Source organism: Mytilus trossulus, chromosome 2 (genome assembly GCF_036588685.1).
Source record: "Mytilus trossulus isolate FHL-02 chromosome 2, PNRI_Mtr1.1.1.hap1, whole genome shotgun sequence".
In the NCBI taxonomy this organism is placed as follows: Eukaryota; Metazoa; Mollusca; class Bivalvia; order Mytilida; family Mytilidae; genus Mytilus; species Mytilus trossulus.
Genome location: NC_086374.1, coordinates 86,556,203 through 86,568,708, shown reverse-complemented (window position 1 = coordinate 86,568,708; position 12,506 = coordinate 86,556,203). Strand labels below are relative to the sequence as shown.

Genomic DNA, 12,506 nt, shown 5'->3' with positions numbered 1-12,506 from the left:
TAACAAAAACAATTATGTAATTCGTCATGTTTACTTCTGTCACCAATCATAAACACAACAACAACAACGGCAAAATGATTGTTAGGAAATTTATCCATTTTGTTTAGATCCTTTTCTTGATATTAAGACTATGAAATAAAACTTTATTATTTTGTACGCATCCAAAACTGACTAATACAAGGATAGTCACAGTATTAGCTGTCCGATTGTTATGTTTTTTTATCGGTGTTCATCTGAACGAAGGCATCCTGTTTGTTTATTCTTACTATTGCTTTAGGATGTTAGTACTCAAAAACTTCTTGCCACGAAAACCATCGAAAAATTGCACTTGTTTGTATACTTCACAAAAGAAAGCAATAACTTATCGACCTTTGCTTTTACTTTTTATGTATCATATATGGTATTCATCAGACATATTTGACCACAGAACAAATGCTGCAGGGTTTTAATTTAATTCCGGTGGTTATAGCGTACTTTTACCAAGATTGTAACGTTTAACACTTCTTTTGAAGCTTTGGTAAGTTCCTGGTGAAATAAACAACTCCACAACTCGTAACAATTACAGACAAAATTGGAAAAACATATATAGCCTATGAGATTTGCGTTTGGTAAATGGTATATAGTCGCAATCTAAATCTCTACAAAAATAACTTGACACTCGTATTGTGAAGAGTTAAACATGCTAATATTTAACTTAAAAGTTGAATACCAATATAGGTGAAAACTAACTACAGGTATGCATCAATTGCATAAGAAAAGACAAAAGGCTAGGTGAAGTGATACACATATTACATTATATAAACCCTTAAGCTGAATAAAACTGTATTTCAATAATATAAACTTGTACTAAAGACACTAATATGATGTACCTATGCATCCTCCTATTTCCCAGACTTGCTAATAACATACGATACCAATGTCCAATATTTTGCAGGAGTAACATTAAAACCAAAGAAATACAAAACATAAAATAGAACACACAACTGAGCGTGGCCACACACAATATGCATGAACACACAAAATTGAGCATGGACACATGGACACACACAAACCAGTACAGTCTATCAAATTAAAAAAAAGATGGTGTTCCCATTTCATGTTTTTATAACCATAATTTGTATGTCTAGTTAAAGCGTGCGTGTCCTTACAATCAATCCATTTTCAATTTTCTAAGAGGCAATGGTAAAGATTTGGAGTATGATCCCGAAACTGGTTGATACTTCAATTTACGTTTATATCTTCTGGAACTTTTCGGGCCACAAAATAATATCTTTGAGAATGGCGTGAGTTTAACTGTTTTGACTGACAGCTATGTCGATATCGTGAAATATTGTGCACAATGTTCTTATGCTTTGCCATTAGCCGCTGAGAAGATCAGAATGTTTTGGGTTTCTTGATCAATAAAATAAGAGAAGTGATATTTTCTTTTCCAAAGTATCCCTTGTCATCATTTTATCTAATATGTTTATCCCATAAGTAATTTCTAGTTTTAATTGTACTTTTAGGCCGTAATGTTTTTCAATGATATGAAATTATCTTTTTAAGATTTGATCAGCTTCATGGATAGTTAAACAAGGTCTTATAATATACCATTAGTTAAAGGAAAACAGGCCAGCCGTTTCAATTTAATGATAGACGATATAGGTAAACATAAATATTTATCACAATTCATAATAAACACCATACAAACAAGTATGATGGAAAGCGGTTTCAAGTTACTTCTCAATATTGCGTAAATGTCACTTTCAGTTGTTTACTAAATTTTAAGTGTAAACATATACTGACTTCTGAAGATATTCGATTCTTTTGGAGTATGACGGACCTTCCAGACAAACTTATTGCACTTTGATCAAAAGAGATGCTGGGTATGCTTCAATGACACAGTACTACTGAGCAGTCCAATCAACACAAATAGCCAGGCGACAGCTAAAGGGTTAAAACAAGAACATAAATAACCAGACAACACCTAGGGGTCAACATCAACAACCCAAATAACTATACGAAATCTACAGGGCAAAACCAACATCACAAAAAACAAGACGACATCTAAAGGGTTAAACTAATAACATAAACAACCATACGACATCTAATGGGCAATACCAAAATCACAAATACTCATACAACATCTAGAGGACAATATCAACAACACAAATAAACATTCGACATCTAGAGGGCAACATCAACAACACAAATAACTAGACAAAATCTAAAGGGCAACTTCAACAACACAAATAACTAGACGAAATCTACACGGCAACTTCAACAACACAAATACCTAGACGAAATCTACAGGGCAACTTCAACAACACAAATAACTAGACGAAATCTACAGGACAACATCAACAACACAAATAACTAGACGAAATCTAAAGGGCAAGTTCAACAACACAAATAACTAGACGATATCTACAGGGTAACTTCAACAACACAAATAACTAGACGAAATCTAGAGGGCAACATCAACAACACAAATAACTAGACGACATCTAGAGGGCAACATCCACAGCACAAATAACTTGACGTAATCTACATGGCAACTTCAACAACACAAATAACTAGACGACATCTAAAGGGCAACTTCAACAACACAAATAACTAGACGACATCTAGAGGGCAACATCAACAAAACAAATAAACATTCGACATCTCGAGGACAACATCAACAACACAAATAACCAGACAACAATAAGAGGACAACGTCAACAACAAAAATAACGAAAGGACATCTCGAGGGAACACATACAACACAAATAACTATAGGACATCTAGAGGACAATACCAACAACACAAATAACCATAGGACATCTAGAGGACGATACCAACAACACAAATAACCATAGGACATCTAGAGGACGATACCAACAACACAAATAACCATAGGACATCTAGAGGACGATACCAACAACACAAATAACCATAGGACATCTAGAGGACGATACCAACAACACAAATAACCATAGGACATCTAGAGGACGATACCAACAACACAAATAACCATACGACATCTACAGGACGATACCAACAACACAAACAAACATACGACATCTACAGGACGATACCAACAACACAAATAACCATAGGACATCTAGAGGACGATACCAACAACACAAATAACCATACGACATCTACAGGACGATACCAACAACACAAACAAACATACGACATCTACAGGACGATACCAACAACACAAATAACCATAGGACATCTAGAGGACGATACCAACAACACAAATAACCATAGGACATCTAGAGGACGATACCAACAACACAAATAACCATACGACATCTACAGGACGATACCAACAACACAAACAAACATACGACATCTACAGGACGATACCAACAACACAAATAACCATAGGACATCTAGAGGACGATACCAACAACACAAATAACCATACGACATCTACAGGACGATACCAACAACACAAACAAACATACGACATCTACAGGACGATACCAACAACACAAATAACCATACGACATCTAGAGGACAATACCAACAACACAAATAACCAAACGGCATCTACTAAGAGGAAAACGTCAACAAGAAACTCAGTTTAAAAACGTTTAAGGTGGTATGGGAGTCTAAAATAAAAATGATAGAATTTGTTCATACTTTGCCAAAATGTAGTATCTATTGATACATGTTAAAAAATATTATAAAAATGATAGGTCACCGTGCATTTTTTCAAGCTACGGGTCGTGACAAAATGACACATTTTGTATGGATTATACAGGAAAAAACACCATTTTGTGAATAGAAACTAAACGAAATGATAGAATTGTAAAATAAATTAGGAAAATATAGCTTTCAAACAATGCTTTGATAATATCAAAAGAAAAGATAGGGTCACCGTATGTTTTTTCCGGCTAAAATACAGTGCAGGAAAATTCCATGAACAATCCAACAGAAAATGCACTGTTTTAGAGTTACCTCCCCTTAAAATGACAATTTCAAAATATTTAAAAACAACCAAAAATAATCTATACTTGTACATATATTTATATTTATAAGTTATATTCTTATAAATTGGATCTTTTAAATGTAAAAAAACATGAAATATCTGCATTCTTGCATCAAATTTTGCTAATTTGATAGAAAATATGGACCTTAGATTCTCTGTTTTTTACAATCCAAGATGGCGAAAGACACCCATAACACCTTAAGTAAATCGCGAGCTAAAATTAGGAAAATTATAAAGTGATAAAACAATTGTATAGTACTGAAACGCTTTTTAATTTCGTTCACACATTTTGTGACATACATTGACATTTCTAGGTTATTCGCCCGCTTCAAAAAACAAAATGTTATCTAACTACATTAAACTTTAAAATTTCTCAGGTTTGATTTTGATTTATCAATTTCCAAATTATAAAAATGCTTGTATCTAGCATTACATAACTCCTCGAACATTAAAAGTACATTTTATACAATGCTTATCCAAACATACATTATCCCATTCAGTAAATATGTATGAAATCAGAGATGAACTTGTCTTTTGTCCAACATATTACAGCCTTTCAGTGAGATTGTTTTGCTAAATTTAAAAATAATCTACCAAGTTATTAATTTTAAAAGAATTCAAGGCCAATAACCCTAAGTAACTGTCACCAACCAGCACTGATCATTAAAACGTCGTCTACTGTCATGTGTTCTGCGCATGAGGAAACGATCTTGGTGGTATGAATTTCTAACAAACAAATATGAAATATACAATTCATTTTACAACGAATATCGTGTACAGTTTCCTGGCCAGGCCTAGTTTTGTGGTTTTTATTTAAACGTCTATAAACAGTTGTTCAGATTATGTTGTACTAGTTTCATCCCGTTGATTGACCTTCTTGATTTTTTCAAACTGACTGAACATATTCAATGGAACTATTCATTCTTTTGTAATTGGTGTATTTTTGTAGTAGACGTTTGAATAAATCGAAAGAACCGACAAATCAATTATTGTTATTCTTTTCAAACGTCAATTTCCGTCTTAATTTTTGATAAGCATTAAATAGAAACACGTAATCACGCAACATAAATTGTTTTATTTCGCTTATTATAAAACGAATTTCATACTTGATTCTGCGTTCGGCATTAGTTAAATAACAAACCGTATCCAAACTAACATTCAAATATTGTGTTATAAATGTTTCAAACCAGCGAGTATTTAGTGTTAATGTATTTGTAGGTTTATTGACGCTTCTTAAAAAAAAGTCATTAAATGTAGGGTAACTATGTATATTGATAGATATATATTTATATATGAACAATATTATTGATGGTTAAAAAACTGAGCATTTATATTAATATCTGTTTACTTCAAAAAGCCACTAGACCGCGAATATACCTTTGCTCTATTTTAAATGTACCTTACTTTCTCTCTTGACATTGAAACGTTTGAAGTAGTTATCAAAGGTACCAGGATTATATAATGTAGTACGCTCGACGCGCGTTTCGTCTACATAAGACTCATCAGTGACGCTCATATCGAAATATTTTAAAGCCAAAGGCCAGATATATAATAAGATTTGAGCATTAAGACTTTAAGATTCCATTACACTTCAGCATTTCCGCCGAAAGAACACATAGATCGCAACCATAAGTCAACTGATTCAGCCCTCAAAGTATGAGCAAAACCCATACCGTATAACAATAGATATAGGAAGATGTGGTGTGAGTGCCAATGAGACAACTCTCCATACAAATAACAATTTAAAAAGTAAACCATTATAGGTTAAAGTACGGCCTTCACAACGGAGCCTTGGCTCACACCGAACAACAAGCTATAAAGGGCCCCAAAATTACTAGTGTTAAACCATTCAAACGCGAAAAGTTACAACAAGTAAATTCCATACCGTATAGTTATCCTATTACTTATAATAAGAGAGAATTTAACATTACAAAAAAAAATAACTTTTTTTTCAAGTAGTCACTGAACCATGAAAATAAGGTCAAGGAAATTGGACATGTGACTGACAGAAACTTCGTAACATGAGGCATCCACATACAAAGTATGAAGCATCCAGGTCTTCCACCTTCTAAAATATAAATCTTTTAAGAAGTGAGCTAACACCCCCGCCGCCGCCGCCGCCAAATCACTATCCCTATGTCGAGCTTTCTGGGACAAAAGTCGCAGGCTCGACAAAAATCCATACAGCAAAGTAAGCTTAAACAATGAACAAAACCATACGGTATAGTAAGCTATAACAATGAACAAAACCCATACTGTTAGGAAGCTTCAACAATTTACAAAACCCTTACCGTATAGTAAGCTATAACAATGAGCAAAACCCATACCAAATAGTAAGCTACAAAAATGAAAAAAGCCATACCGAAAAATATGTCACAACAATGAAAAAAAACCATACCGTATAGTAAGCTTCAGCAATATACAAAACCCATACCGTTTAGTAAGCTAAAACAATGAACAAAACTCATACTGTTAGGAAGCTTCAACAATGAACAAAACCATACCGTATAGTAAGCTTAAACAACGAGCAAAACCCAAACCGAATAGTAAGCTGCAAAATTGAAAAAAGTCATACCGAAAAATATGTCACAACAATGAAAAAAAAACATACCGTAAAGTAAGCTTCGACAATATACAAAACCCATACCGTTTAGTAAGCTACAACAATGAGCAAAACCCAAACCGTAAAGTTAGCTTCAACAATATACAAAACCCATACCGTTTAGTTAGCTTCAACAACATACAAAACCCATACCTTTTAGTTAGCTTCGACAATATACAAAACCAATACCGTTTAGTTAGCTTCGACAATATACAAAACCCATACCGTTTAGTAAGCTTCGACAATATACAAAACCCATATCGTTTAGTAAGGTACAACAATTAGCAAAACTCATACCGTTTAGTTAGCTTCGACAATATACAAAACTCATACCGTATAGTTAGCTTCAACAATATACAAAACCCATACCGTTTAGTTAGCTTCAGCAATAAACAAAACCCATACCGTTTAGTAAGCTTCAACAATGAAAAAAACACATGTCATAAAAAAATCTATACGTCAAGCTTCAAGTTTAATATAGGCACTGTTATCTTGATCCTTCAAATGTCATTTTTAATTGTATGTTGTTGCTTTTTTCAAAGACAACTATACTTATCTTATTTTTGATTCTTTACTTATTAAATTATCCAAATACATAAGCTTTGAGATTCCCTTATCATATCATAGTTTCATGACGGATGCAGTTGTAGTTTAAGCATCTGTCATACGGTTGTGGATAACTGGGCTTAGTACAATAGTCCCAGTGGATAGTCATAATCTTTTATTTCTTTTTATGTAAAGGTCAGTTAAGACACTGAAGTTCTGTTCTAACTTAACGGAACTGAATGTATAAAAGACTTTATATTTTTATTATAAAAGGACAATTTCCATCAAGACAAATTTCCCTTTATAGACATTTACCTAAATTTTTCATTACACAAATATCATTTTTAAGATGTATAAAGCTTATTTGTACTAAAAATTTGTACTAAAAATGAGCGATTAAAGTATAATGTTTTAACACTTATATAAAGTCTCATACATACAAGACACACTAATCCCTTCCAATTATATTACAAAATCATAGTAATAACCACATAATATGAAAGGTATTTCATAATTTATTCATGCATGCTATAGACATACATCTGGCGGTTTCCATTATCATTATACACAAGTAAAGAAAGATCGATATTCCGAAACGTGTAATTCTATTTTGTTTTTTTCTTAAGATGACATAATACATAGTACGACAGTTATAAAACAGAGTATTATATAATATGTGCCCCATGCCGTTTTATTTCCGTTTTTTATCACATTGAAAATTATAATAACAGTGAAACGTAGGAAGAAGCCTGATATTCAAATCATGTGAAAATTGTCAAGAATCAGCTCATATATTGAACACCTTGTCTAAGTGCACCCGGAATTATTTAATTATTTTTTTAATTTGAGGGGGTCTTTATTAATAAATTCATGTGGAAATATACTGTAAAACGGGAATATTTGTGTTTTATGCTTGTACGGAAACTTTCGAAGTTACCAGATTATGTACTTTACACTAATTTCCTTCGGACGATGAGTTAAAGTATTGTTTGATACAGTCTGGTATTGTTTTGCTTTAGATGTAATTGTATTTTTTCGCTTTAAATACTGATATTACACTGAATAGAATGCCTTAGAATATACTATATTAAAAGAATATTTATATTACGTAATGACACGGTGCGTCTGTGTTTTCACGATACGTCCTTCTGGTGCTTTTTGACATTTTATTATAATTTGGTTTAGATGGAATATTTTTGTTTGGCTCTGTAATGGTAAAGAGCTACATATCTTTATAAATATAAGCCTTGGCTTTTAACACAATTACTTGAGTGATAGTGTTGACCTAGCTACTATACAAAATTTAAAAAATTTCAGATATATTGAAATACATGTACGTGTCCAGTTTTTGAGCTAGATAACATATTCTAATTTCTATTTTACAAAGCGTACAACAGATGTGGTGGTTCTCATATAGATTAAATGTCTCTTTTTAAGTTCGTCTATACATAAGGGAACTTGCTGTACCTTTTACAAGATCAAATGATACAGCGTTTAATGTCAAAACTATCAGAACGTAGCACTATATATGATTGTACATGAATGTATGTTTAATAATATTTAGCTCGGTCTTTCATTTCTCATTTGAATGACTAAATCAGATAATATATACTATGTGCATTAGTTATCATGAAACGACAAAGGAATCTGCGTAAACTCAACGTGTCAAGGTCACATGCAGTATATGGTATCCAACGGTTACCAGTCGTCCGTATCACATTGTAAATTCAAAATAGCCAAAGGGGGCTTATTTTAGTATCTAGTCTTTAATTGTTAAAATATTGAGAATTTTATGTTTATATATATAAACCGAGAGATACATTAAGCGACAAGTCAGTAAACTCTTTTTATCGAAAAATTACTATCGTGATAAACGAAATGAACAAAAGCGCCAGAAATCCAAATATTTATATATAACGTAAAAACATATTAAATGACAACTGATAAATTTAGATGAGCTTTGTTTTTACTTCTCGCAGAACAGTTCTTGGGATATATGTCGTTGAGAACATGCATGAAATATTTGCCATCGGACGTTAAGCAACCAACGAGCAATCAATTGGTTGACAAATACTATTAAAAAAAAATATCAAAGACATTTTCTTCCAATGTTATACTATTGAATTCAATTGTATTTGATAAAATGGAGAATATGTTATATCACAATAACGCCTTTACAAGCACATACTCGTGATGTTAATAAACTGGACTGTAAATGTTTTCGCCAATTCACCAAAACTCAATAAAATTGTCTCATGTCACAAATGAATTAACACATTTGTATTAAAGGGTACATTGTGTTTCCCGAGGCAAACAATGTACTTATCAACAAACTACAAAATGTATTTAAATACTTAAGTATATAACAATCACCCTGTCCAGGGTAGGATTACGTGTAGGTTTGGTATGGGGTAAATTACGATATTTTTTATGTAATTGTTGAGCTTTTATACATTCACTGAGACTGTTTTTGATTTTAAATTTCGTCGCAATTTATCCATTAGTTGAGTGGTTAATCAGATTACGTTTTCTAACCTCCCCCCCCCCCTAATAAAAAATAATAACACTGCCTATCTAGTATACACCACAAACACACATATGCTAAATTAGTATATATATCACTGAACTAGCAACATGGGTTCGAATCCCGGCGAGGGAAGAACCAAAAATTTGCGAAAGCAAATTTACAGATCTAACATTGTTGGGTTAATGTTTAGACGAGTTGTATATCACAGAACTAGTAGATATATTTGTTTAAGGGCCATCTAAAGGAAGCCTCCGGGTGCGGGAATTTCTCGCTGCATTGAAGACCTGTTGGTGACCTTCTATCTGCTCTATAGTCGAGTTGTTGTCTCTTTGAAACATTCCCCATTTCCATTTTCAATTTCAAGTTCTTCAGTCAAAATAAGCTTTAAGTTCATTCAATCATGGATGTGCGCTTTTGTATTCTTTTTTTTTATAAATATATGTTACGTAGCAGTATTCTTAAAATTTTGCAATTTATGACTTTTTTAAAACAAAACAAAATATATAGCATTTTTGTTGTTCGTCTTTCTGGAATTTGATTGCAAGTTCACTGATTATTTAAAACGAAGCGCACATATTGAAGACTCGAATGTGCTACCCGTTTAAGGTATAATTGAGAGGTTCGTAGTAAGGTTTCAACTTGTTGTACACCCTTCAATCATTTGAAGATTGAAGCATTTAAGATGTGTTTTTCAATATAGTGGGGTTCTTATCGTTATATTTTTGTTATGGGCAGGACAACTATCAGTTGTACGATAGGGATATTAAGATTCATGTAAAACAGTTCGCTTTTGATAAATTAAGACGTGAACATGATTTTTTACTTAATCTGCATCTTTCGTGGTGCATTGGTGCATCGGTATGCCCACACTACTTTCGATCTGATCTGAAATAGTGAGACAGAGCGGAAACTAGTACAACTGTGTAATATTGTAATACACACGAAATGCCGTCGGTCGTTGAAGTGTGGTCGATGGCTATACTAGAACAGTCTAACTTCATTTTAAGATATATATATATATCCAATTTTGTTTGTTATTAATTTGAACTATTTAATCACTGCTCAATTCATAATTACTTACTAAGGTTCTGTCCTACACGACAAAAGAAATTTCATGTTTTACATGTTTTACATCATATCGCAAAATAATCAAAATAATTTGGTATTTTATCTGTATATCTTTTAAAATCTTCATAGCCAGAAACTATTTGTCATAGATTGTTTAAAATGTTTTGTTAACGTCATTTGTGAAAGCGATGACACATAGGTTTTAATATTTTATACTTTTTATTATGAAGACTTTTCACAACTAATTATAATACGTAGAAATATCTCATTTTTAAGGAAATAATAACTGATAATTATTTAGATTCACGTATTCGGGGGAAAAACTGTTCCAAAACGATGTATACAGTAATACACAAAGCACGTTCATGCATCAATATTGTCTCGACCAACGTTAACTCGGTCAACATCTATGAGTAGTCTCTGCCAAAATCTGACAGTATTTTCTGTCAAAATCTGAGAGTATTCTCAGTCAAAATTAAGCATTATTATAGATATATGCAATTATAAAAACATACTATTAATAAGTCGTTACAAAAGTACATACACAACATTATTGAGATAAGTTACATAATAATTACCAGATCAATACAAATTAATTATAAAGTGCATGTGATTTGATTACACGCTTGAAACTATTTTAATTGTTGCAAAATTTAAAGAGTCTCTTCGACAATGAATGTTATGTGTTTTTTTATAAAATAACTAGTGTTAAAATGTTATGATAAAGATCAAATATATCAGATTTCTTTGTCAAAAGGTGCCATTTTAGAAAAAAAAAAAAATATTTATAAGCCGAAGAATAGTAGTCTCCTTAAATAGCTAACTGTTTGACCTCTTTTTTTTTATCCTTGTATACAGTAGTGGAAAATCTTTTGAATGTGAATTTAAATGCATATGAAACATGAGTAAATCACTATTTCATTGTTATGATCTCAGGATTAAAAGATCAATAATTTGTAATAACAATAAGCAGGTGTATATAGAACATAACAGTACTTACCTTGAGAAACGTAAATAAGACAATATAGTAGGGTCCAGCAGCGTGCACCTGCCATTTTTTTTCCTTTTTATGAAACTTATACTTTGATGTTCATATCAATACTAATTAAACTAGTGTGTATACCGGGTATATATGTTCTTTAAGCTTTTCACAATTCATTGGTGTCACGTGATCAAAGTTTACCTGTATAACAGAAGTTGACGTTCTATAATGCAATTGACCAGTGTTATAGACACAAATATTCTGCTTGAAGGAGTCGAGATCGGTTGATAGAATTTAGTGGAGCATATTGATGCATACTTTAAAAGATATAATATGATCAGAAAACATGCCAACTGCTAATTCGCCTATATTAGACGAGTGACCTTATAAGTATTTATAGAGCAGATCGGATGTTAACAGTGAAACCTTTCAAGAGAATTCAACTCACCTACTCTAGCATACTGGTATGCTATAAATATCTTTAATTTCCAATCAAAATTAATCTTTAGAAGTTGGATTATTTTCACTAAATAACTTGCATTTTTGCTAGCTATGCGATATGGGGTTTTCTCATTGTTAGTTTAAACATATTTACTATAGTAGATTGGGAAACAAGTTATTGCAACTTATATACTAACCCCTTTCAACTTAATTTGCGGGTGCAGGTGCGAGTGCTGCCTTGTAGCGGTATTAGCCTGCCATTTTTTCGAAATCTACAAGCCTTAGGGTGTCTTTTACGTGAAAGAGATATGGTTCTATCTTAACACAGGTCAGCCATTTATCGTCCTCTTTCGACGGACTATCATCGTTTCTT

General features: G+C 32.4%; 1 protein-coding gene across 2 annotated transcripts in view; it reads right to left on the bottom strand.

The window, feature by feature from the left end:
• LOC134708229 (low-density lipoprotein receptor-related protein 4-like) overlaps positions 1-11,907 on the bottom strand; it is a 52,269-nt gene extending 40,362 nt beyond the window's left edge. For both annotated transcript variants that reach the window (XM_063568610.1, XM_063568611.1), the window contains exon 1: positions 11,711-11,907. In XM_063568610.1, coding sequence (XP_063424680.1) covers positions 11,711-11,765 — 55 coding nt within the window. In that variant the 5' untranslated portion in view covers positions 11,766-11,907. The remainder of the gene's footprint in view (positions 1-11,710) is intronic.
• Between the last annotated feature and the right edge of the window lie 599 nt (positions 11,908-12,506).